The following is a 26286-nucleotide window of genomic DNA, read 5'->3' as shown; positions in this document are numbered from 1 at the left end:
TTTTGTGGTAATTTAAATTCTAGTAAACTGTACATTTGTGTGCAAACTGGGGGCGCTATTTGCATATGTTTTAATTCCCTGTTTTAATTTAAATTAGACAAATAATATGAGTTACATTTCATTGGGAGTCAAGATGTTATCCCCGTTAACATCACAACCCAGCTGAAGGTCAGTGGTTCTGGCCGCAACGTTGGTTGCTCTAACTCCAAGTCCAAGGTATGTTTATCTGGTTGACTAGATTTAATCTTGTCTCTCGTTTACGATTCCCAGATGATTGAGAGTAGGCCTACATTCACAACTTACATTTCATAATAAAAAGTTTTTGAAAAATTCCCTTGTCATTCCCTAGTCTGTTTGCTGATGTTCTAATACCATATAACAAGATTTTAGATAAATAACGCTATCATTGTTCAACTTTTCTTAAATATGACCCAGGTTTAGGGGTGGTGCAATAATTATGTGTACCCCGGGGGGGGGGGGGGGGAATTCTCAAAATGGTCTCAAAAATCGCTTGCCCCCCCCTTTGGCCGTGCCAAAAATCTTTGCCCCCCCTTTCGACGTGCCAAAAACCTTTGCCCCCCCTTTTTGACGTGCCAAAATATTTTTGCCCCCCCTTAGGCCTACACATGCCTTATTATGGGGAACCCGAATTTAAAACATTAAATTGTCTTATCATATAATGCGAGCGCAGCGAGCAGGAAATTTTGCATATTTGAATGTGTTCCTAATGTTTTCCTACGCCTTTTTAGGGCGTAATATAGAAACGGTACCAAAATATCTGTGCCAAAAATTGCTTGCCACCCCTTTCGACCTGCCAAAAATCGCTTGACCCCCCCTTGACCTGCCGAAAAATGCTTGCCCCCCCTTCTGGCCTGCCAAAAACCTTTGCCCCCCTATAATTCACCCCGGGGGTACACATAATTATTGCACCACCCCTTACATACCATCAAACAAACCGTGTTTTTGGTAGATACCCTAAGGACATGTAGTAGGTTTATCAGGTAAAATAACTATAATTATTTATAATTAACAAAATAATGCCAATTTGAAGAAAGTAAAGTAAAGCAATTGTTAACTTTAGCCTATAGGGGCAATCTATAAGTTAAAAGAAGTGGCTGACTAAAATAAGCAAACACACAATTTATATTGTTGAGGGTTATTTTTTCAAATCAATCAATCAATCAATCAATCAATCAATCAATCAATCTACCCACAATCAATCATCCAGTTAATTGAGTATAAATTTCGAGTTTTAGTATAGCAATATATCAATATTAGCCCGGGCAAACGTATTGGGGTGGGGGGAGGGGCCATGGTAGCTTTCCATAGCAACCAAAATTATTGGGTTCATATAGTTTTCATTTATCATTCATGATTATGTGGCTTAGCATTTTCTTCTTCGGATGGGTCCCAAAAATTATAATGATGCAAAAAGGGGATTATATAAAAAAATTAATGAACGCCGTTGGGTGAACTTTTTTTTTCTCTCCAAATTCCTGCTCCAAATAACTGTAGGAGCCACAGAAGCTCATAGGCTCTAAGTGAGTAGAATTTCATTGGATTTGACTACATAATTAAAAACTTTAGTTTACTTCACAATCCTGATGAATTTGTTTCAAGAAGCTCATAGGCCCCTACACTTATAAATAATTAGGCCTAATCAATTTATTATAAATAGGCCTACAATTTTAATTAGTTAATTATATTGACTATATAATTTGATATCTTTTTCTAATACGTGTCACTCGAGGGCTCAATCCAAAGGCGAGTGTTTCTGTGTTACCCAGTGTTGCCAAAACTTTTCAGCGTCAAGGCGCGGTGCATTGACTCGCCAGGCCGCGGTAAAGGATTCTCAAGTAGCCCAATGTTTTAAGCTTCCAAAAAAGCGCCCAATACCGGATATTTGGGCGTATTTACCCGAATTTAGACCGCAAAACACCCAATTGGGCGGAAAAGCACTTGACTTTGAAACTTCCGGTACTTACTGGGAAGTTACTGACCGATCAATAAATGGTCACAAAACCCATTGTAATTTCAATTTGGAGCTTCAAAGACTCAAAACCTTTATAAATCGGCTAAATAGCTCTAAATTGAAAGGAAAATACATCAAATTTGTGCCGCGGCCTGAGACTGGCAAAAGTAGCCCAATTTTAAACAAGTAGCGGCATGCTTTTTTAAGTAGCGGCAAGTGATCGCCAAGTAGCCCAATTGTGCGCCTAAGGCGCGGCGTTGGCATCACTGGACTGTTACCAAACATGATGCAGTCATGTCTACAGTAGAATTCATCTCGACCTTTGCAGGACTTAACCCCATTAAAAGCTATTAAACCAAGATAACACTCATTGAAACAGCTCAACTGATTAAATCGGATCTTCTCTGGTTGTGCACAAGTGATTGTTTTCATGTGCGATATCGCAATAAAGCTGGTATTCATAGCTTCAGTTGGGTAAACGATTATAAAAGAAACGAAAGGAAACAATGTTATGTGTGGCTTTGTTCACGAAATCAGACAATGTCGTGCTTTTTGTAAACCAGCATTCTTGAAAATGAGCAACATAATGATTTTTGACTTAACACGGTTTAGAAATAATTTCTTCATATTTTTGGTGTTATCTGTCGTTTACATGTCCTTCCTAAAACACAAAAGTACGACCTCTCCAAACACCTAAATTAGCTAAAATTTAGGACATGTTACAAAACTTTATTTTCTAGAACCTATTTAGAATAATTTAAATGTAGCTTTTACCGGTTTTTTGTGGCATCCTTCAGAAGTGAGCGGTCCGATACCAATATTTTCGGTCAAATCTCCATTCAAATAACACGGGAGTTGGCTAGCTATGCCTTGCCCTCACTCATATTTTACAAAAAGTACGACCATTTCTGAACATCTAACCTAGCTGTAATTTTAGGTCATGTTAGAGAAATATATTTGCTAGAAGTTTTGGAGAATAAATAAAATATTGGCTGGTTATTTTTCACACAGTGATGTTAACTAGGCAAGTGTCCATTCTCCCAACATACATCATTTGTAGGGGTCACGCGTCAATGGTGAGAGCACTGTGTATTGTGTATAGGAAAACGGACAGTAACTGCAGTATGAACTTTTGTATTACTGCAAAGATTTTTATATATTCCAAGTTCTTTGTGTCACTGCCACATCCGAGTCAAAAAGCTCTACATGACGTCACTGATTTACATATTCATATGGCCGATTGGTAACGTAACCGGGGTTGGAATACATGGACTGCCGTTGCTGCAAAATTAGGGAGCGATCGTTATTTATGGCAGGGGGGGGAATGGGTAAATTTAGGGGGGAACACGAAATTTTTTTGTGATCTTGAGGGGGGGAACCTGAAATTTTTAGTTGAACCAGGAGGGGGGGATTGTTAAATTTTAAATGGAGAAAATTAGGAAAACAAGGGGGAACACGAAAATTTTGAGCGGACGCGAGGGGGGAACGCGAAATTTTTTGTCGATATTTTTGCCAAAACACCCATTCCCCCCCCCCTGCCGTAAATAACGATCGGTCCCTTATGAATGTTTGAGTTTTCGAAGTACATGTAAATACTAAATAATGAGTGTTGCGGCGTCCGTCGTCTATGAAGTCCATGCCTCCACTACTAAAGAATTATCAGGTGAGGGAATTAGAGAATAAACGATAGGAATTTTTATTTTGCCTATCCTCTCAGTGTGATAGACGACAGGCAGGTCCAATATTTTGAGTAGTGGATGCCGGCGCAGCCGGTATCCACTACGATAAAAATATTGGACCTGCCTGTCGTCTATCATAGGTAGAGGATAGGCAAAATAAAAATTCCTATCGTTTATTCTCATTCTTAGTCAGTTAAATATTATTTTAATAACTGTAAACAATTTTTAAAGCAAAAACTAAGTTACCGTCATAAAAACTCCCTCATTATAAAATGAACGAAACTTGTTTACAACTTCACGTATTCTGTTGCGCTGCGATTGCTAGCGCGTCAGCGTATTCCGCACTAGTCTCACGCATACAGCGCGATACATACGCCAAGCACTCTACAAGCAAGCGTGTAAGATATTATCAAGACGCATGATGACGTGGGGTCGCTTCACGGCCTGATAAACGGCACCAAATCTTGCGATTGTCCAATCAAAATGTTTCTACTGAACCAGACCACTCCCACTGACTAAGAATTGGTAATGTTCGTTTTTGGGGTTTGTGTATTGCTCTGTTTAAGTTGGAGCAGTATAGCACGCGCACGGTGAGGTAAGCTTAAATATAGTTAATGTACGATTTCCTTCAAATTTTAAATTTGTTATTATATACTCAAAATGCTGAAATAATACTAGTAATAATGATCGGGAATGGTTTCTGTCCATTTTGAGCTGAAATAACGAGGTAACATTAGAAACACTGCTTGTTATTTTGCCGTTTAACACACACAGTCACAGTTCTATGGGCGGACATATATTAAAATAGGCATGTTCACAAAATTTTCAAGTAGGATATTTCACATTGAAATTATTTTGTTTAAAAAGGTGATTATTTAACTTAAAAAATGAGGGGTCGAGTCTATATCCAGGCTGGACACATCACACTATATCCAGGCTGGACACATCACACTACCGTGTGATGTGTCCAGTTCGTCGCCGAACTTGCATATAACATGGAGAGCTTAGCATAACGGCCTGCCTATTTACGCTTCCTGAAAACACTCTTGCACATAACATACAAAACCACAAATTCACTAACTTCAACTTGCACTACCGACACCATGAAAAATATTTTAATTATTACCGATCCTTCAGAATACTTGCAAATATTGGCAGTTTCATAAAATCCTGCTGCTGAAAATCGTAAAGTCCACAATCTTCTGTCAGATCCAGGTCAGTAATCACAGGTGGGCGAATCTACCAGCGTGACAAGACCAGAGATAATAAAAGGATGAGAGGCCACGCCGCACAAATAGCTAGCCTGATTGGCAAGCGTCGTCGCTGGCCAGATCTTCTACGGTCGTGTATGATGAGTAGAGACCATAGAGCCCTATATAGGGCTCTGTGGAAGAAACGGTTCCTAATTTTGAAGCCATGGATAATATATTCATTTATACGAGAACCATATTTTTGTACCAATCACAGAATAGAATTTCACTTACTCACAGCTGTCAATCATTCTTGTGAAACGTAAGCTCCGCCTAGTATCAAGGTCTTCTTCTGCGCATTGGTTGTGCGCATTAACTAGCCTCCAGCACAAATCCTGTGCACACGATCAGGTTGGATGGGCGGTTTACGCCTGGTTTACACAACAGGAACTGCGATGCATCCTAAACTGGATCGTTTCCGTGTATTCGCATTGCATGGTGGGTAATCGCCTGCCAATTTATGTAGCTCCACGCTCACAACAGTTTAAAATCAACACAGGTAAATCCATATAAAAATTAACATGGACACAAAATTGAGATAGCTTATGTAATTCAAATAATAAAATAATAAAATATAATATTATCATGATAGATGCACGCTTTATTAAAACTTGGAAAAGATTATTAAGTCCAATAATTTGTTTGTGTTAGTTTGCACGAGTCACAAAATGGCGACCCATCACGCATTTTCTGCATGTGCCGACATTAGTAACTCATAGTGACTGTCCTCAAACTAGCGCCAGTGTGTCTCAGGCCTGATAACGACCCCAGGTAATTTTATGCAGAAAGTTTTCTTGCGAACAGCTGCAGGTGACAATTAAACAATGAACACGGCTTGTTTATGTACATGCGTGGGGAGGCTTGTACGTCAGCTGACGTGTTTTGGACATGTTCCGGCGTAAAAAAGTGTCGTTTTTCTTCATGAAAAATACACCAGCGATGACCAGTTTTTTGTGGGCTATTTGATTTACAGGTATGTCGGTTCGTCATAGGGTAGAAATGATAGCTGTACAATTTGTATAACATACAGTTTAACATAGGCCTAAACATTTATGGGCACAAATCGACCTTCCGTATTATGCACAAGTATGTGGAAGTGGCAGGCATAACATCACACTACCGTGTGATGTGTCCAGTTCGTCGCCGAACTTGCATATAAGATGGAGAGCTTAGCATAACGGCCTGCCTATTTACGCTTCCTGAAAACACTCTTGCACATAACATACAAAACCACAAATTCACTAACTTCAACTTGCACTACCGACACCATGAAAAAATATTTTAATTATTACCGATCCTTCAGAATACTTGCAAATATTGGCAGTTTCATAAAATCCTGCTGCTGAAAATCGTAAATTCCACAATCTTCTGTCAGATCCAGGTCAGTAATCACAGGTGGGCGAATCTACCAGCGTGACAAGACCAGAGATAATAAAAGGATGAGAGGCCACGCCCGTACAAATAGCTAGCCTGATTGGCAAGCGTCGTCGCTGGCCAGATCTTCTGGTCGTGTATGATGAGTAGAGACCATAGAGCCCTATATAGGGCTCTGTGGAAGAAACGGGTCGTAATTTTGAAGCCATGGATAACATATTCATTTATACGAGAACCATATGCGTCTACCAATCACAGAACAGAATTTCACTTACTCACGGCTGTCAATCATTCTTGTGAAACGTAAGCTCCGCCTAGTATCAAGGTCTTCTTCTGCGCATTGGTTGTGCGCATTAACTAGCCTCCAGCACAAATCCTGTGCACACGATCAGGTTGGATGGGCGGTTTACGCCTGGTTTACACAACAGGAACTGCGATGCATCCTAAAACTGGATCGTTTCCGTGTATTCGCATTGCATGGTGGGTAATCGCCTGCCAATTTGCGTAGCTCCACGTTCACAACAGTTTAAAATCAACACAGGTAAATCCATATAAAAATTAACATGGACACAAAATTGACATAGCTTATGTAATTCAAATAATAAAATAATAAAATGTAATATTAGGCCGTATAAAATTAATGTTTTGGTTCTCGTCCAGAGGATTTTCATGAATTGATGAGGGAGGGAGGTGTTTTTTTTTTTTTTTTTTTTTTTTTTTTCAATGTAAAATTAGCATTGTCAGTAGTTTTCGGTCTTTTCCAACAGTGCTCGAGGAAACGATGAGGCCCTTTTTTTTTTTTTTCAAATGTGAGATTCTGAGGATAAACCCCTAGAGAACCACAAAAAGACTTGGAAGTGATGCTTGTTCTCTAATAAACTTATTTATATGTATGAAGATTTCATAAATCATTCCAAAGTCATAAAAATTGAAAAATCTAAAAAAAAAAAAAAAATCTGACAAATCCCAGAAATTGAGGCGGAGGGGACGAGAACCAAAATATTAATTTTACACAGCCTTATCATGATAGATGCACGTTTTATTAAAACTTGAAAAGATTATTAAGTCCAATAATTTGTTTGTGTTAGTTTGCACGAGTCACAAAATGGCGACCCATCACGCATTTTCTGCATGTGCCGACATTAGTAACTCATAGTGACTGTCCTCAAACTAGCGCCAGTGTGTCTCAGGCCTGATAACGACCCCAGGTAATTTTATGCAGAAAGTTTTCTTGCGAACAGCTGCAGGTGACAATTAAACAATGAACACAGCTTGTTTATGTACATGCGTGGGGAGGCTTGTACGTCAGCTGACGTGTTTTGGACATGTTCCGCGTAAAAAGTGTCGTTTTCTTCATGAAAAATACCAGCGATGACCAGTTTTTTGTGGGCTATTTGATTTACAGGTATGTCGGTTCGTCATAGGGTAGAAATGATAGCTGTACAATTTGTATAACAATTAACATACAGTTTAACATAGGCCTAAACATTTATGGGCACAAATCGACCTTCCGTATTATGCACAAGTATGTGGAAGTGGCAGGTATAGGTCGAGTCAACCATGTCTGTAGGTCAAAAATTAGTGAAGTTATGGGCAAATGTCTGTTTTTAAAAAACTGCACTTTTCTGCGCCCATCATTGACAATGCCTGCCACGTCCACATACTTGTGCATAATACGGAAGGTCGAGTTGTGCCCATTGAATGTTTAGGCCTATGTTAAACTGTATGTTATACAAATTGTACAGCTATCATTTCTACCCTATGACGAACCGACATACCTGTAAATCAAATAGCCCACAAAAAACTGGTCATCGCCAGAGATGTCAACAAGTCATTTTTTGCGAGTCAAGTCCAAGTCACAAGTCCTTTTGTCCAAGTCCCAAGTAAGTCAAGTCATTTTGAAAAAGTTGCAAGTCAAGTCAAGTCACAAGTCATCAAATCACAAGTCAAGTCGCAAGTAAGTCACAACTTGTCACAAGTCACTACAAGTCTATTCACCAGTTTTGTGTTTGCTGGGACAGGACTCCCGAGTTTTCAACCCGACATACTTTTACTTCCCACGCCGAGCCCGTGTCGCTGATTGAGGGCACTATTTATTTATGTATTTATTTATTTCCAGTTCAGGATATGCCGGACACAAGGCCTGCCAGCGGATAATTCATTAATGTTATTGTAGGCCTATTACATGTAATATTCATAAATTCTATCCATAAATTTCAATTTACAGGAAGTAACCTCAGACTTGCATTGGTACCAAGTCAATTTTTTCAAGTCCAAGTCCAAGTCCAAGTCATTTTGTCTAAGTCACAAGTAAGTCAAGTCATTTTGCAAAAGTTGCAAGTCAAGTCACAAGTCCCAAAAATAGTGACTTGAGTCAGACTCGAGTCCAAGTCACACGACTCAAGTCTACATCTCTGGTCATCGCTGGTATTTTTCATGAAGAAAAACGACACTTTTTACGCCGGAACATGTCCAAAACACGCCAGCTGACGTACAAGCCTCCCCACGCATGTACATAAACAAGCCGTGTTCATTGTTTAATTGTCACCTGCAGCTGTTCGCAAGAAAACTTTCTGCATAAAATTACCTGGGGTCGTTATCAGGCCTGAGACACACTGGCGCTAGTTTGAGGACAGTCACTATGAGTTACTAATGTCGGCACATGCAGAAAATGCGTGATGGGTCGCCAATTTGTGACTCGTGCAAGCTAACACAAACATTATTGGACTTAATAATCTTTTTTCAAGTTTTAATAAAACGTGCATCTATCATGATAATATTACATTTTATTATTTTATTATTTGAATTACATAAGCTATGTCAATTTTGTGTCCATGTTAATTTTTATATGGATTTATCTGTGTTGATTTTAAACTGTTGTGAACGTGGAGCTACGCAAACTGGCAGGCGATTACCCACCATGCAATGCGAATACACGGAAACGATCCAGTTTAGGATGCATCGCAGTTCCTATTGTGTAAACCAGGCGTAAACCGCCCATCCAACCTGATCGTGTGCACAGGATTTGTGCTGGAGGCTAGTTAATGCGCACAACCAATGCGCAGAAGAAGACCTTGATACTAGGCGGAGCTTACGTTTCACAAGAATGATTGACAGCTGTGAGTAGGTGAAAATTAGGAACCGTTTCTTCCACAGAGCCCTATATAGGGCTCTATGGTCTCTACTCATCATACACGACCGTAGAAGATCTGGCCAGCGACGACGCTTGCCAATCAGGCTAGCTATTTGTACGGCGTGGCCTCTCATCCTTTATTATCTCTGGTCTTGTCACGCTGGTAGATTCGCCCATCTGTGATTATACTGACCTGGATCTGACAGAAGATTGTGGAATTTACGATTTTCAGCAGCAGGATTTTATGAAACTGCCAATATTTGCAAGTATTCTGAAGGATCGGTAATAATTAAAATATTTTTCATGGTGTCGGTAGTGCAAGTTGAAGTTAGTGAATTTGTGGTTTTGTATGTTATGTGCAAGAGTGTTTTCAGGAAGCGTAAATAGGCAGGCCGTTATGCTAAACTCTCCATCTTATATGTAAGTTCGGCGAAGAACTGGACACATCACACGGTAGTGTGATGTGTCCAGCCTGGATATAGCCTTACACTGGCTTACTGTACAAAAAAGTATGTAATGCACCATTTTTTACCACGATGATCCATTTTACACAAAGGCGATTTTATTTTATGAAATCTAACTTTTACTGCATGCTGACTTCTGTATCAAGGATCAAGTACCAGCACTTTTTAGACTACGTTGTCAAGTTTCTGGTGTCCAAATTTCAAATTTTTGTATTTCCCTATGGGGATTACACAGTTAAGCCATTGACTGTGAGCTACTGTGGACACAACTTTTTGGATTGAATGTCGCCCTCTATAATAAGCAATGTGGACATGTCTAACATAAAGTCATAATTTCTTGAATTATGACTTTATGTCAAACTTTGCTCTGTTTACCTACAAACACAACAAATTTGGCTGATTCCATTTAGGTGCAAGTTGTGACATGTGTAAACATTACAAATTTGCCAAAAAATCAGGTTTGAAAAAATTTAACGAAATTCATATTATAAGATCGTACATTATGACTTTAAATAAAGTTGGTATGCTAGGTGAATTCTAATTTGCCATCAAACTGCATCATTTTATATATCAAATTAAAGCCCTTGAGTAAACAAAGCCAAAACTGAAAATCTTTTTTTTCATAGCACTTTCCGTAGCAAAGTTACATCTTGTCAAAGATTGACTTTCATCAAAAAGATTCAGCTAGCAAAATTCCCCAAAACGGCATTTCGGGGTGTTTCTAGATCTTAGTCTCATTATGATAGCAGCTTTTTTAATGGAACTGCTATCAAAATCCTCTAAAATTCCATGTGCGATTGTCTTATCACCATAAAAAATCATATATTTGGGTCAAGTGAAGTATAGAAAACATATTTATGTAGGTTTCCTTCTTCGCCAGTTGTTTTAAATTTCTATGTAAATATGCATTGACATTGCGGCGAATTTGGCTGACTAGCAAATGTGTTAACTAAGGTTTGCCTGGGATACCTACTTAAAGCCTCCAGCATACTTTCCTGCCGCTTGCCGCTGCGGCAAGCGGCAGGGCGTTTCAACCAATGACAAGCCTTTATTGTGTCCGTTTGTCTGCAATGCGCGTGCGCCACGCCGCTCAGCGGCAAGCGGCAGGGTAGTATGAAATAGAGTTGGGCGACTATCACTTTTTTCCTAGTCGACTAGTCGGCAGCAAATAGTCGCGACTACGACTATAGTCGCGACTATCTGTGGTTAAAATTGGACTGAAAAAATTTGGTGAAAGATTGGTGACAATTTAGTATTTATAATGCATGATTACAGGACCCGTGATTGCCGGCATCGCATCACAGTTTGCTACACAAACCAGCACTGTTGCGATACAAATTGCTACACTGTATCGCACGTTTGCGATGCAAATATTTGACTGTAAAATGCTGTAATATAGGCCTAACTTTTCTGTTCAATTAAATTCACTTGCCACTTTCCAGCAACAGCACAAGAAACTTCATATAATTTCTTAAACCTTCAATATTCCAATAGCGATCTTCATTCGTTTCCATGTTTTGCTGTGCATGAAAATATGTAAACATGCCGGTACGGCAGTGCATATTTTCCATGGTATGCTCATGAACGTGTTGCATCGTGCATGTACAATTAACTTTCACCTCCGACCTACGTCACCTGACCTCATCTAGACTACTGCATTTGTCGCTACAGGGGTGGCATTGCAACATTACGGCTGTTTGTCAGCTAATTTGTTTATTTTCCTGTTGCTTTCTAAATATTCTGTTACCACAATAAGCATATAGCTTTTTGAAATTACGTGAAAAGTACTTCTAATCTAATAATATTTAAGTAATTTGAGTTTTTTAACGGCTTTTATCTTGTGGGAAAGTAGTTCGACAACAAGTCAATAACACCAATTTAATGATGATTTATGGACTTTATTAGTTAGTGTTACTATTGGTAAGACAATGACTAACATTTTTTCACATTTTTCGCAGTTTATATGTTAGTATTTGGTTGGTTTTGGTGCGAATAACTGGCACTTTTAAAGTAATTTTTTAACACAAAAATATACTTGCATTAGTCGAATTTTGATCTTCAATAGTCGTAGCCGCGACTATCAGTAATAGTCGCGACTAACGACTATTGGCGACTTAGTCGCCCAACTCTAGTATGAAACCAGTATAAAACATGTATAGAAACCAGGCGGCAAGTGGCATGATCGAGCCGGCAACTTGCAAAATCGCCCGGCCGTATCTGTAGGGCATTTTCCATACACTCGGTTAGTTTTGTGGGGTTCATTATCGAACCCCAACAGTTTTAGCTTGTATTTATATTATTTATTAACATAGGCCTATTTGTTTGTGATATTTCAAGCATTTTAAAATTTCAAAATAATCCCATTTGAAAATTTACTGAATTTAGTCTAAGAATGCACGGCGACCACCACCTGATAGAAACTTAAACTTAAAACAACATGCATCATACTACTTCATATAGTACAATGTAGGTATTGTTGCAGAAATTAACATCTCAATGATCTCATATTAACAACAGGTATATGCCAGGCAAACCTATTAGGTACGGTATGCGATAATATGCCAGGTGAATTCAAATTTGCCATCAAACTGCATCATTTTATATATCAAATTAAAGCCCTTAGGCTTAGCTAGACTCGCTTGCCAGTCCTATATACGCTGTACATGTACCAACCTTATTGTGCTTGCTAATTTAAGACTCGTTGAAACAAAATTAAGGATCGAATGCATTTTAGTGTCCAAAAGGCAAAATTATCGTCAAAGTTCTGCGAAATCGGCACCCTTATGAAGGGTTCAGAATTCGAATCGAACGAAAATATCCGATCTTTAAGCATCAAAAACACAAAATTACAACTTTAAACATACTATTGGCAAAAGACATTATTACCAAACAATATAGAATAGAAAATTTGACATCATTTTCTCAAAATATTGAAGAAATTTGCTCACTAGACATAGGGTGGTCACATGAAAATTTCAAACCCACCCCTGGAATTACTTTGTTTGTCAGGATTATTCCTGCTGCAAAATGATTTTAAAAACTTTTTGAATCAACTCAATCGAACAATCCGTTGCGAAGATACAGCCTTTTAAAGATTCACAAAATTTGCCATTTTTACCCCATTTTTAGGAAAATCCTGATTTTGTCATAAATTTGCATATATTCACGGAGCGATAATTGTGGGAATAAAGCCAAAGAAGGCACGATATGTATTGTTTTTGTTTATTTAATGTTCATTTAAGGGGGTACTACACCCCTGCCCAATGTTGTGCCTATTTTTGCATTTTTCTCAAAAATTATAGCGCATTGGTGACAAGTAAGATATGTATATTATAGGGGCAAAGACTACAATTACTGCACTGTAAATTTTATTTCAGCACAGACAACAGTTGTGGAGTTACAGTCAAAAATGAGGGAAAACCAGTATATGATCAATAAATCAATAACTACTTGCCTTGAGTTGCTGAATTTTCAGTGCAGTAGTTGTAGTCCTTGCCCCTATAATATACATATTTTACTTGTCACCAATGCATTATAATTTTTGAGAAAAATGCAAAAATATGCACAAAATTGGCCAGGGGTGTATTAAAAATCCAGGGTCATAATTGCTGTATTTCCTTCTTTACAACATTTTTAAAATGGCTGAAATCACAAAAATAACTCTTTTGCCAGGACTTTTGAGGTAAATACATGTGATTTTCACCGTTGAGGGCGCTATTATGTGCCAATTATGACCTTCAAAGGCCTGTATTTCCTAAACTACACAACCAAATTGTCTGATTTTTGCACAGGATTTTGCTCTGAGGGTCTGTTGTTTAAAACTGGATATAGCGTAATTGTACATCTTTGGGAAAATAGTTTTATTTGATGACAAAAAATTATTTTGTGCATAACTTTTTTATGTGTGACCGTACAAAAATGCTATATTCACCTTCATTACGAGCAGAATATTTTCTATCTAATTTAGGTAGTCGGGTTTGCACAGAAGTTACTAGGAGACAAATTATATGGAATTCAAAATGCCCAAAAGTTTTCCAGCTGCTGCAGAATCTGTTACATTTCCACCACACATTTGTGTATGTAGGCAGGGGTACACACAATAGCTAGCATTGTGGCCACCCTACTAGACATCGAAAAAGTACGCAATCCAATTCCCGTTCAAACGCATGGGAAACTAAAAGTGCATAATCCCCACTAGGCTTAGCCAAAACTGAAAACCTTTTTGTCATGCATGTTACATCTTGTTTTCCAAATTCTTGTCAAAGATTGACTTTCATCAAAAAGATTCAGCTATTTAACAAAACAGCATTTCAGTGGTGTTTCTAGATCTTAGTCTCATAGACTCATTATGATAGCAGCTTTTCTATGTGGAACTGCTATCAAAATCCCTCTAAAATTCAATGTGCGAATTTGGCTGACTAGCAAATGTGTAAAACTTAAAACTAATAAGGTTTGCCTGACATACCTACCTTAAATTTATAACACATTTGCTAGTCAGCCAAATTTGCCTAGAACACAATACATGTATAGAAATTTAAAAGAACAGGTAGGCCAAGGAAACAGGCTCTACATAAATATGTTGTCTATACTTCACTTGACCCAAATATATGATTTTTTGTGGTGATGAGACACTCGCACATGGACTTTTAGAGGGATTTTGATAGCAGTTCCACATAGAAAAGCTGCTATAGATCATCATGAGACTAAGATCTAGAAACACCACCGAAATGCGAAAATTGTTAGCTGAATCTTTTTGATGAAAGTCAATCTTTGACAAGATGTAACTTTGAGTACGTAAAGTGCTATGACAAAAGGTTACCCAAATATATGATTTTTTATGGTGATGAGACACTCGCACGTACATTGTAAGGGTGTAAGTGAGTCCTGGGAATTCGAGTCCCGCCCGAGAATCCTATTACCTGGGCAGGAAATTCCCTGCCCGGGTACCCGAAATTTAAAGTAATTTTTTTTCCCGTTTTCTAGTGTCCCTGGACCTAGACCTAAATGCTAGGATCATTCATGGTTGACCAAAAAAAAAAAGAAAAAAATGCACAATGTTTTGTGTTTTTAATATGAAAATTGATAACTTGTATTCATGTCATACTCGATTAATGATATCAAAATGCATTCAAATTCAATGCATTTTGATATAGAGTATGACATGAATACAAATTATCAATTTTCATATTAAAAACACAAAACATTGTGCAATTTTTTTAGGTCACCAATGAATGATCCTAGCATTTAGGTCTAGGTCCAGGGCACAGAGGTCCACTATAAACAAGAGAAGAAATACTCTACATGTTCACGTAATCTCCTTCAACTCATTTGCATAGTTTTGGAGGTAGCGGATCGTATTCTGATTCGTTGAACTTCAAATTAGCATACTTTTGGAGGTTTCCATATTTGGTATTACCTAATTAATTATTAATACCGCTACGTTGTTTACATAGTGACGTCATTAGAACTGGTCGTTTCGTCAAAAATCCGACAAACGAACATTTCCACTTATCTTTCCATTACTGTTTTATTGTGAAATACCATATACCTGACGTGTTAGTCCAATATGATAGGAAAATATTTCTGGCGATGACCCCATGTTCACATTGGCTAAATAAGCTGTATTTTCGCTGGAAAGGGGCCGGGACTTGTCGGCCATTTTGTTTGCAAAAGGCATGTTCTTCCTCCTGCGTTACCCGGAAGTGGCAGCACCAGAACAAATGACGTCATTTCTGGATTTCAGCCAGGACGGTTACGTTCAGAGCCATGCATCAGTATACGCATAAGGGTCAGTCCATGTGAAAACAGATTGAGTGTACACCCACCCTCTTGGATTTTGCTCTCCTTTGGCTCAGGGTACCTTTCATGGATCCCTAGGTGAGGTCACAAGAAAAAATTCAAATCAAAGTTTGGCGACCTTGACCAAAATTGGGAATTTAAGGGGTCCAAATGACAAAGTGCTCTCTTTGAGGGGCATTTTCTTCTTAATTGATTCAGTTGTGATCCTCTTTTGAATGTGGTCACTCACTGGCTGTGTCTGAAATACCTAATGCCAAAAAGATAGATTTGAATTTCGATTTAGGGATTTCAGGGGTCAAAATCAGCACTTCGTACTGTTCAATCAAATTATCTTGATTTTGAAGGACCCATGATAATGTCACAGTACACTTATAGATCCTAATTATGTTCAGAATGGATTAACCATGTGCTAATGTCTATGAGCAATTTAAAAAAGAGAAATTTCTAGACCCCTAAAGAATTTTAGGCCACCCCTAAAGTGGTTCAGCCACAAATGACGCTTAAAATCGGCAAATTTTGACCTCTAATAACTTTAGGTGTACACCAGATATGAATTTCTAGTCTTTTGCATCTGAAAGAATGTAGTCTAATGTTACTAGGAACATAAGATTTGTTTTGTATTTTTTGTGTTTTAGTATTAAGTTGACGCTTTCAAAAATAGTCATTTTTGCCTAACATACAGGATACGGTACAAAATGCCAATTTTAGTATGAAATTTTTTTATATTTTTGATCACTTTATAGCCATTTGTATTATTTATCCTGATATTTCAAGTTGCTCTTGAGTCAAATAATAAGAAAAAACTACTTTCTAATCCTCTGTATGGATTTTTAAGGGGGTCAAAAAGGCACTTCTTGGCAACGATGCACATGCAAAGTACAGGTTATGGTACGAAGTACCCATATCAGTGTGCTATTTTTTCTGTTTTACAATTTTATTGCAATTTTCTTAAATATTCTGACATTTCAAGTTATTCTTGTGTCAAATAATGAGAAAAAACTAATTTGGAATCATCTGTATGGATTTTCAAGAGGGTCAAAATAGCATTTGTGGCAACAATGTACAAGATGAGTTTGCAAAGTAGGCCTACTGGTAGTATAGTACAGGACCAGCCTGTAGAATCTGTGACCAAATCATAGAACAAAATTTGAGAGTAATTTTGGGATCTTTGATTGATTCTGAATAAATTTAGCTTGGGCTCACCACCTGAAACTTCCGGGCATTCCGGGGAGAGGTCAATCAAGGTCACACGGGGTCAAATTTCAGAATGCTCCCAATTATGCCAAGTAATATATCAAATTACTCGTATGGTCATGAGGATTCCAAAAATGTATAGTTTGTTATGTGTCAGACCTATGACGAAAAATGTTCGTAGGTCAACGACCTTTTTGAATTCTGACCATAGTTAACAACGTCTGATTTTGGTAATTTTGGTGTCTAATTATATATATGTTTTCTTGCATGAGAAATACAACTAAGCAAATTAAAAACTATACAAGGAACCGATGACCCTCTTTTGCAACATGGCTGCCAAAAGCGTCCATATTGTAATAAGGAGGTCATTGGTTCCTTGTACAGTTTTTTAAGTTGCGTAGAACACCAAAATCACCAAAATCGGACGTTGTTAACTATGAAATAACAGGATAAATAAGACAATTTGCTATAAAGTGATCAAAAATAGAAAAAAGGGTATGTTGAAATTGACATTTTGTACCCATAACCTGTACATTATTAGTCAAAAATTGGGATTTTTGGGACCATCAACTTAGTATCAAAACACACAAAATACAAAACAAATCTTATGTTCCTAGTGACATTAAGACTACATGCTTTCATATCTGGTGTACACCTAAAGTTATTAGGTGTCAAAATTTGCCGATTTTAAGCGCCATTTGTGGCTGAACCACTTTAGGGGGCCTAAAATTCTGTAGGGGTCTAGAAATTTCTCTTTTTTTGAATTGCTCATAGACATTGGCACATGGTTAATCCATTCTGAACATAATTAGGACCTATAAGTGCACTGTGACATTATCATGGGTCCTTCAAAATCAAAGATAATTTGATTGAACAGTAATGAAGTGCTGATTTTGACCCCCTGAAATCCCAACGAAATTCCGAAATCTATCTTTTTTGGCATTAGGTATTTCAGACACAGCCTGTGAGTGACCACATTCAAAAAGAGGATCACAACTGATTCAATTAAGAAGAAAATGCCCCTCAAAGAGAGCACTTTGTCATTTGGACACCTTAAATTCCCAATTTTGGTCAAGGTCGCCAAACTTAGATGGCCCGCCATTCATAAACTAAATGGAATTTGTATTTTTTCTTGTGACCTCACCTAGGGGTCCATGAAAGGTACCCCTGAGCCAAAGGAGATCAAAATCCAAGAGGGTGGGTGTACACTCAGTCTGTTTTGACATGGACTGACCCATAAGCATATCTAGGTTTTACTAAAGTATAGCATCTTTGGTCCAGGGACACTACAAAACCGGAAAAAAAAATAACTTCCAAAAAAAAATATTTTTGGCAATTTCGGGTACCCGGTTACCGGCCCGAAAAATGCGCCGGGTACCCGGGAACAAAATTCCCGAAAATCACACCCCTAGTACATTGTATGGAATTTTAGAGGGATTTTGATAGCAATTCCACATAGAAAAGCAGCTATCATCATGAGAATAAGATCTAGAAACACCACCGAAATGCTGTTTTGTTAGCTGAATCTTTTTGATGAAAGTCTATCTTTGACAAGATGTAACTTTGCTACGGAAAGTGCTATGACAAAAAGGTTTTCAGTTTTGGCTTTCTTTACTCAAGGGCTTTAATTTGATTTATAAAATGATGCAGTTTGATGGCAAATTTGAATTCCCCTGTCATACCTACTTCATAGGCTAAGGTACCGTAAGTATTCTGATATGAAAAAAGTTTATTCCCAAAATTTCAATTGATTCCGATTTTGCGTTTGCGAATTATGCATGATTTATGTGTAATTACACTGTTCCATAGGCCACTGTTGTAATTTTGTTCAGGTATACCAGAACGAAATTCAAATTTGACGATATTTTTACTAAATGAAGCGATCTGCAAGAAATGTTTGGTATATTACATTTATGTAGCCAGAGGTTTCCAGTGGTGTAAAAATCTCAACTTTTTTTGAGAAAAGTGGGGGGATGAGGCTGTGGATCACGAAATGCCCTTTTAAAATAATTGTACGTATGTTAAAATTACATTGTGAAGGTCAATGACATTTTTACAAGTACCGTATTGGTCCGAGTATAGTCCCACCCGTTTTTTATGTGAACATTTTTCACAATTGGGGGTGGGATTATACTCAATTTCAAAAAAAAAAAAAATGTTTTTGAATGCATTTTGAAATCATTAATAGAGTATGACATGAAAACAAAGTATCAATTTTTATATTAAAAATACAAAATATCTTGAAATTTTTTTTTTTTTTTATTTTTTTTTTAGGTCAACCATGAATGATCCTAGCATCTAGGTCTAGGTCCAGGGACACTCCAAAACAGGAAAAAAATAAACTTAAAAAAAAAAAAAAAAAAAAAAAATTTTTTTTTTTTTTTTTTTACAATTTCTGAAATTTTTCGAAAAATGGGGGGTGGGATTATACTCGAACATGGGACTATACTCGGACCATTACGGTAATTAGCAAGACGGTTATTCTATTATTGAGGAAATGAATATCAAGAAGAGAAATGTACATTAGCATGTTGCTAAAAATACTGAAATTCAACTAGGATTTCATTAAAAATTTAAGGTTACGCGGTACCGTACGTTATTTATGATAAGAAAATTGAGGTACTGCTAGAATGTACCTCATTTCTTAAAACATATATATATAATTGAAATTTCAATGAAGTAATTGGATTCCTTGCCCCTATAATATTCGTAACTTTTGTTACCAGTGTGTTGTTATTTTTTGAGAAAAATGCAAAATTAGTCACAAAATTTATCAGGGGGTGTAGTACCACCTTAAGGTCATGACCTTGTTTTCAACTTTTCCTGGATTGCCTGGGTGGAAATGTTAACCTAAAGTTGGATACAATGCGACGGCCGTTGGACTTTGCGCCCAAAGTTTGTGGTGTACATGAACCTTCGTATTTTTCATTATAATTTATATATTTTTATCTTTTGTTGTTAGATCTATTTTGGAATGAAGTAGGATCAGTCAGCTTACAGAATTTGGTGTTGCTCTGGTTGCAGCTAACTCAATCAATAGCTGAAAAGCTCCGACGCAACTCTATTTCAGAAAAGGGTAAGCTTGCCACATCTTGTCTTTTGTATATGATTAAGTATTTGTATGAAGATTCCAATTACCTAAAGTTCAATTTATACTTGATTGCCGGTTGCCTTCAGCAGGTTCTATGCATGCTCTGTATGCTGTACATACCTGATGTTTTTCAGGAAAGTCTGAGAATAGTGGTGTAACTTCATGCATGCACTTTTGTAATCAACAAGGAAGCTGGGGAATCTGCCACCAGGGGACTAAAGGGGGCAGTCAGGGTAATTCAACAAAGGTGAAAATATCATGTTTACCAATGAAATCTGCCATCCTGCTTTAACACAAGAATTTAATAAAATTTACTTTAGAACCAGTGGTGTAGGGGCCTAGGGCAGAAGATGATTGCTTCCCTGACAAAAATTTGACATTTGGAATCCTACTCCTGTCCCTCCTTGTAGTTGCACAGCTGTTTTTTTTTAATGACTTTTGCATCTAAAAACTTTATTTTTTGGCTTGTCAGTTTTGTGAACTAAGTTGGTCCCCCACCCCCAACATGGACCCCCCCACACACACACAAGAATGTTCAGGTATGTCACTGATTAGAACAGGAGTTCCCAACCAGTGTGTGGTAATAAGTGTAATGTGACACAAATAGAGTTGCAACTTGCAAGTGTCTAATTTTCAAGAAGTGAGATGGTTTATTTCACAAAAAAGTTGACTGGGTTCCCATTATCACATTCTTTTTGCAAAGTGACAAGGCAACTCTTTCATCATTCTTTTTTAACCTTCATAACACATCTCAACAGAATATGGAAAGCAAAGAAATGACAAGTCAATACACTACAGTTTACTTTTAAATTAAAAAAGACTGATATAATATTAACATTTTCAATAAAACAGCAAAATAATAAATTATTTCCATAAAATGACTTTTTTAGGCAGCATAAAAAGGTGACACAAAGATGACAGGGGACTCGCAATCAACTTTCATTAGCCTGATGACACTTGCCTTTTGATAGATTTGGTTTATAAATCTTTCCTTACAGAAAAAGATGCAGTCCTACAATTTCTGATCAAACTTGATGTGGTAAAGCAGGGTAGATCAACAAGTAACCAACAAGAACAAGAGGACAGTGCGACAAAACGTGCAGGTATGGTCAAAATCATTTGCAGATTTTGCAGTTTCATCAGTGTTTTTATCACATATATCTAAAAATGTAGAGTCTATTTATCTACCTCCAGTCAGTCAGCGTGTTCTGCGTTAGCTTAGTATTACTTGGTGCATGTACATATACTTTTACTTGCGAAATCCAAATGGCGCATATTGGGTGTCCCAGAAATGAATTTGGACGTAAGTCGAGAAATAGACATCAGAATCCAAAAATCTAAACATCAGCGTGTAGCCCATCTTCTTCTGCATCATATACGTCAATTTTACTGGAATCGCTTGACTTATTGCGAAGAAATGAGCGATTACATAACGCATGCGTCAATTCAATTCATTCCAAGTTTGAAAGAAAGATCATTCAACACTATGCGCACTACAGTGGTTAACTGTTAATGTGCTTCATGTTTTGTTCTGTGAAATCCATTTTATTCTTTTTAAACAATCTGTTTCTTGCAAAACATTTAATTAGGTTTTGTTCAAATTTAAAAACCTGCATGATATTGAAAATGAAAGCCTGCATGTAAGATGATGCTCAGTACTTGTAAATATCTTTTTTCGTTAATGTTGATATAAATGTTGCATAAAGAATTATTGTATAAAAGAATTCTAGCTGGCTTAAAAATTTCTCATACACATTAAAGTTTTTTGAATATTTTGTAATGCAAAGTTTAAATCTTTTAAAACTTTAACATTAATGTTGCATGGTATCAAAAATCACACATAAACTGTAAGCACTTGATCATTGTCATTCTTGACTCAAATGTTCTTTGGAAAGTTAAAATATAACATATTTGCACAAAAAGTTGGAAAGCTTCCAATTACAGAAATCAAAGTTTTTTCGGACAAACTGTTATTAATCTTCAGTGAAAGCATGAATAACATAACACTGTCGGATTATAAAATAGATATTGTGGACTAAATTGAATAAGATACACAAACTTTAGGAAGCGGTGAGCGAGTATGAAAAAAGCGCCTGTAATCAAACTTGGAATGAACTGCATTGATGCAAGCATTATGTAATCGTTAATTTCTTCGCAGCTAGTCAACCGAATCAAACAAAATTTTCATACGTAATGCACAATAAAATAAGTTATGTGCTACATTTTAAATTGTTTGATTCTGATGTCTACTTCTCGACTTATGTTCAATTTTATTCACTTGGTAATTTTTTCTGGGACACCCAGTATGTGTACATGCAAGAAATAATGCTAAGCCAACACAGCACATGCTGAATTTCTATAAGTGCCACTGAAGTTATAAGTGCCGCTGACTGGAGATAGGGATATGACTATAGCTAGACATTCATATTCATGTGTTGAATGACTGATCAAACTAATCTGCAGATTTTAACTACCAATGCATCAAAATTCATTAAGTCTACTTTTTTACTCTATGAAGAGTGCGTATAGGCAGTTATATTTGGTCAAATAAAGAGAAAATATTTTTGATCATAGTTTCAAAAATTGAGCTTGAAATTATAATAGTTGAAATGTAGCAGAGCAGATGGTTGTTGGTTGCCTTAACTCAAAAAGGTTTGATAATTGCACTTACACTTGATACAAATACACATGTGCATTATATTGTGCTTTGAATGCTCAAGGATGAAAAAGAAAACAAAATGTGTGACCTATCGATAAAGCTTTCAAAATTGGGCTACGGACAAGCAGACAATTTTTTGCATATCCTTAGAATTTGGGGTGTGGTAAGGGTTAGAATAGTCTTCCACGTGCTCAAATTTTTCTCATGTCATAGGCAAAAATTTGTTGCTCTTATGATATAGAAGTACATGTAAAAGTTTTAATAAGTTGCTAGAATTGGTAAAGTATCCAATGTTTATTCAGATTTAAATTTATACAATAACTTGTTTATTTGTTTTCATATGCAGAAACCACGACAACTGACAATGCTGAAGCAGATGTCACTTCTACTTCTGCTGAAGTACCTCAAGCAGCAGCAGAGCAGCGAGAGAACACAGGAAGAAATACAAAACAGGGGACACAGGAATGTCCTGAAAAGGCAGATGTTAAACAAGAAGCAGTGGATGGTAACCTGATAGAAGAAAAGCAAAGAGAGGATGATGGTGGTACTGATGGTGATGAGGATGATGATGATGATGTAGATTATGATCCAGCAGATGATGTTGACAGTGAAGATGGTGATAACAATCTGGTAAATAGTGAGGATTCGGCTTCCATTTTGAAAGCCATTGGAGAAAGCTTAAAAGAAACTCAAGTAGATACGGTTCAGACTTTGCACAGTGATGTTGATGATAACAGGCAACTGCATGTAGAAAATGAAGACATTGAACGACAGTCAAAGAACATCAACAACCATGCCACCACCAGCTTATCTGTAAGGAAAAGAAATCATAAAGCTGGTACTACATGTACATGCCATATATGCCGACAAACATTTGATGATCCCTCTCTCACTAGACAGCATATAAAAGAATCTCATGATATTTACAGGAAACATGTCTGCACCCTGTGTGGCAAGCGCTTTCTCAGGCCATATTTGTTACGAAGCCATACACAAGCATGCATTCAGCGGATCCGCAGACAAAAACAAAGAAAAGTATCTGAACGTATACATGTAAGTTCTGATGAGAGTGTAGTGAATAACAAAGCGAATGAAGCATCATCAAGCTCGGTCAATGATGCACCAAATACGAGGCCAAATACGAGGCAAAAAGCCCGAAGAGAAAGTCAAAGTCAGAAAGAAGTTAGTAGTGTAACAGGAAGTAATGATCAAATTGATGATACTGCAAATAGCCAACATACTGAAACAGAGGGAGGGGATGATTGTCTACCTGATGAAGATGTTGATGAAAACAGTCTAGAAGAAACGGATTTGTCAACTGAAAATAAACACTTTGATGACGACATTGGTCTTGTATGCCAGATATGCAAAGAAACGTTTGATGATCCATCGACTACAGAACAGCATATAAAAGAAACCCATGATATATACAAGAAACATGTTTGTACCTATTGCGGCAGCAAATTTATGAAACCATCGTACCTTCAAATTCATGTGAAACGGAAGCACGTGGGGAGCTCCAGAAAGAAATGTACAGTATGTTTCAGAACATTCTGCAGCAAAAACTTTAGTGAACATGACTGTAGACCCAAGGAAACATTTGAATGTGGATTGTGTCACAAGCAGTGTTTGTCAGAAAAAACTCTGGAGAAACATGTGCAAGAAATACATGAGAAGGCAAAGTCCTATAAATGTAGTGTGTGTGATAAGGGCTTTATACGTCAAACTGACTTACAAAGACATGCTAAAATTCACGATTCAAGTAAAGCAAGCGAGGATCCAAAAGGACGTACGATTAACCAATGTGACAAATGCTTGAAAATATACAAAATACTACCTCCTTCAAGAATCATTGGTGTCGTGAACCTGCTTTTAAATTCCGGTGCAAGTTGTGCGGACAGAGGTGTAAAACAGAAGAAACTCTTGAGAGACATGACAACGAATTGCACAAGAAAATCAAGACTCATTTTTGTAGCATCTGTGGAATTGGTTTTGTTCAAAAGTTTGATTTAAACAAACATGTCAAAATGATACATGAGAAAGCCTTTGCATGTGAATGTGATTTGTTTGTGGGAAAACTTTTGGCAACAAGAATTACCTGAAAACCCACCGTTTATTACATCTGAAAGATGATCCCACCACAGCGCATGAAGTACCGGGACACAGATGTGAAGTATGCGGCAAACTTTGTCTCACCAAGTCCAGATTTAAAACGCACATGTTAATGCACCAACGCCAAAGAGATGCATCCAAACTTGATGTGGTAAAGCAGGGTGGATCAACAAGTGACCAACCGCTAGAGGGCAGTGCGACAAAACATGCAGGTATGGTGAAATCATTTATAGACTTGACAGTTTCATTTATTTTTATTACATATCTACAGGTAAATGATGTAATTCTTGCCCAAGCTCTAACACTTGGAACGCTAGTGGATATGCGATAAATACAAACACACACCCCCACCCACCCACAGTGTGGTATAAAAGAAGGCATGCACGCACCTTATATTGTGTACATTTGTACACAAAAAGTACGCTACATGGACGCAACAGGTACATGTTCGAGCTTTGCCTAGAATTGGTTCTATTTTCAGTGCTCAAAATATTAGCTTGAATTGTCAAAGGCCATTCGGGCCTTCATCAATTTTCACAGGCCCAAACTCTATTTGCAAAATGTTAAATATTAGGCTACACTGACACTTTATAGAACATGTTCAGACTCACAAAGCAACGGCAAGTAAAGCATATGTATGGATTGACAGTTACGCAGGATTCAAAGCCAGATTGAAATTTTGTGGGCCCCTTGGACAAAGCAACATGATCCCCCCGGTTTTGTGGATGGTATAAATGCATGCAAAAATTTTGACATATTGAAGCCGAAATGGTCAAATATATTGCTCTTATGATATTGCGATATAAGTCTTGAATAAGTTGCCAAAACTAGTAAAGAATTAAATGTGTATTCAGATGCAATTTACAAATACAATGTACTTTTTTTTTCATATGCAGAAACCAAGACAACTGACAATGATGAAGCAGATGGCACTTCTACTTCTACTAAAATACCTCAAGCAGAAGCAGTGCAGCGAGAAAACACGGGAAGAAATACAAAACAGGTGACACAGGAATGTCCTGAAAAGGCAGAGGTTAAACAAGAAGCAGGGGATGGTAACCTGATAGAAGAAAAGCAAGGAGAGGATGATGGTGGTACTGATGGTGATGCGGATGATGATTATGGTGATGTAGATTACGATCCAGCAGATGATGTTGACAGTGAAGATGGTGATGACAATCAAGTAATTGGTGAGGATCCGCTTCCATTTTTCAAGCCATTACAGAAGGGTTAACTTCACACAGTCAAGCTGATGAAAAGGGCAACTAGAAAACGAAGGCAGTGAACAACAGTCAAAAAACATCAACAACCATGTCACCGCTGGCTTATCTGTAAGGCAAAGAACCCCTGAAGCTGGTACTACATGCCATATATGCCAACAAACATTTGATGATCCCTCTCTCACTAGACGGCATATAAAAGAATCTCATGATATTTACAGGAAACATGTCTGCACCCTGTGTGGCAAGCGGTTTCTCAGGCCATATTTGTTACGAGGCCATACACAAGTATGCATTCAGCGGATCCGTAGACAAAAACAAAGAAAAGTATGTGAACTT

The 26286-nt window shown here is 37.4% G+C and overlaps 1 protein-coding gene across 1 annotated transcript; it reads left to right on the top strand.

The window, feature by feature from the left end:
• Positions 1 to 3531: 3531 nt before the first annotated feature.
• On the top strand, positions 3532 to 25989 carry LOC140147928 (uncharacterized). Its single transcript, XM_072169723.1, has 5 exons — positions 3532 to 3635; positions 19828 to 19941; positions 20955 to 21059; positions 22962 to 24939; positions 25624 to 25989. The coding sequence occupies exons 1-4, from the start codon at positions 3575 to 3577 to the stop codon at positions 24626 to 24628; spliced, it is 1947 nt and encodes a 648-aa protein (XP_072025824.1). The 5' UTR covers positions 3532 to 3574; the 3' UTR covers positions 24629 to 24939; positions 25624 to 25989.
• Positions 25990 to 26286: the final 297 nt, after the last annotated feature.

Source organism: Amphiura filiformis, chromosome 3 (assembly GCF_039555335.1).
Source record: "Amphiura filiformis chromosome 3, Afil_fr2py, whole genome shotgun sequence".
Classification (NCBI taxonomy): Eukaryota; Metazoa; Echinodermata; class Ophiuroidea; order Amphilepidida; family Amphiuridae; genus Amphiura; species Amphiura filiformis.
Note: the sequence above shows the minus strand (reverse complement) of the source record. Positions and strands in the feature narration are given on the sequence as shown.

Bases quoted from the DNA above. Each gene is read 5' to 3' on its own strand.
- LOC140147928 (XM_072169723.1), top strand. From the start codon at position 3,575: ATGAGTGTTGCGGCGTCCGTCGTCTATGAAGTCCATGCCTCCACTACT. The intron at 3,636-19,827 runs GTGAGGGAATTA...TTTTGTTGTTAG, and splicing joins CACTACTAAAGAATTATCAG to ATCTATTTTGGAATGAAGTA. The intron at 19,942-20,954 runs GTAAGCTTGCCA...CTTTCCTTACAG, and splicing joins CAACTCTATTTCAGAAAAGG to AAAAAGATGCAGTCCTACAA.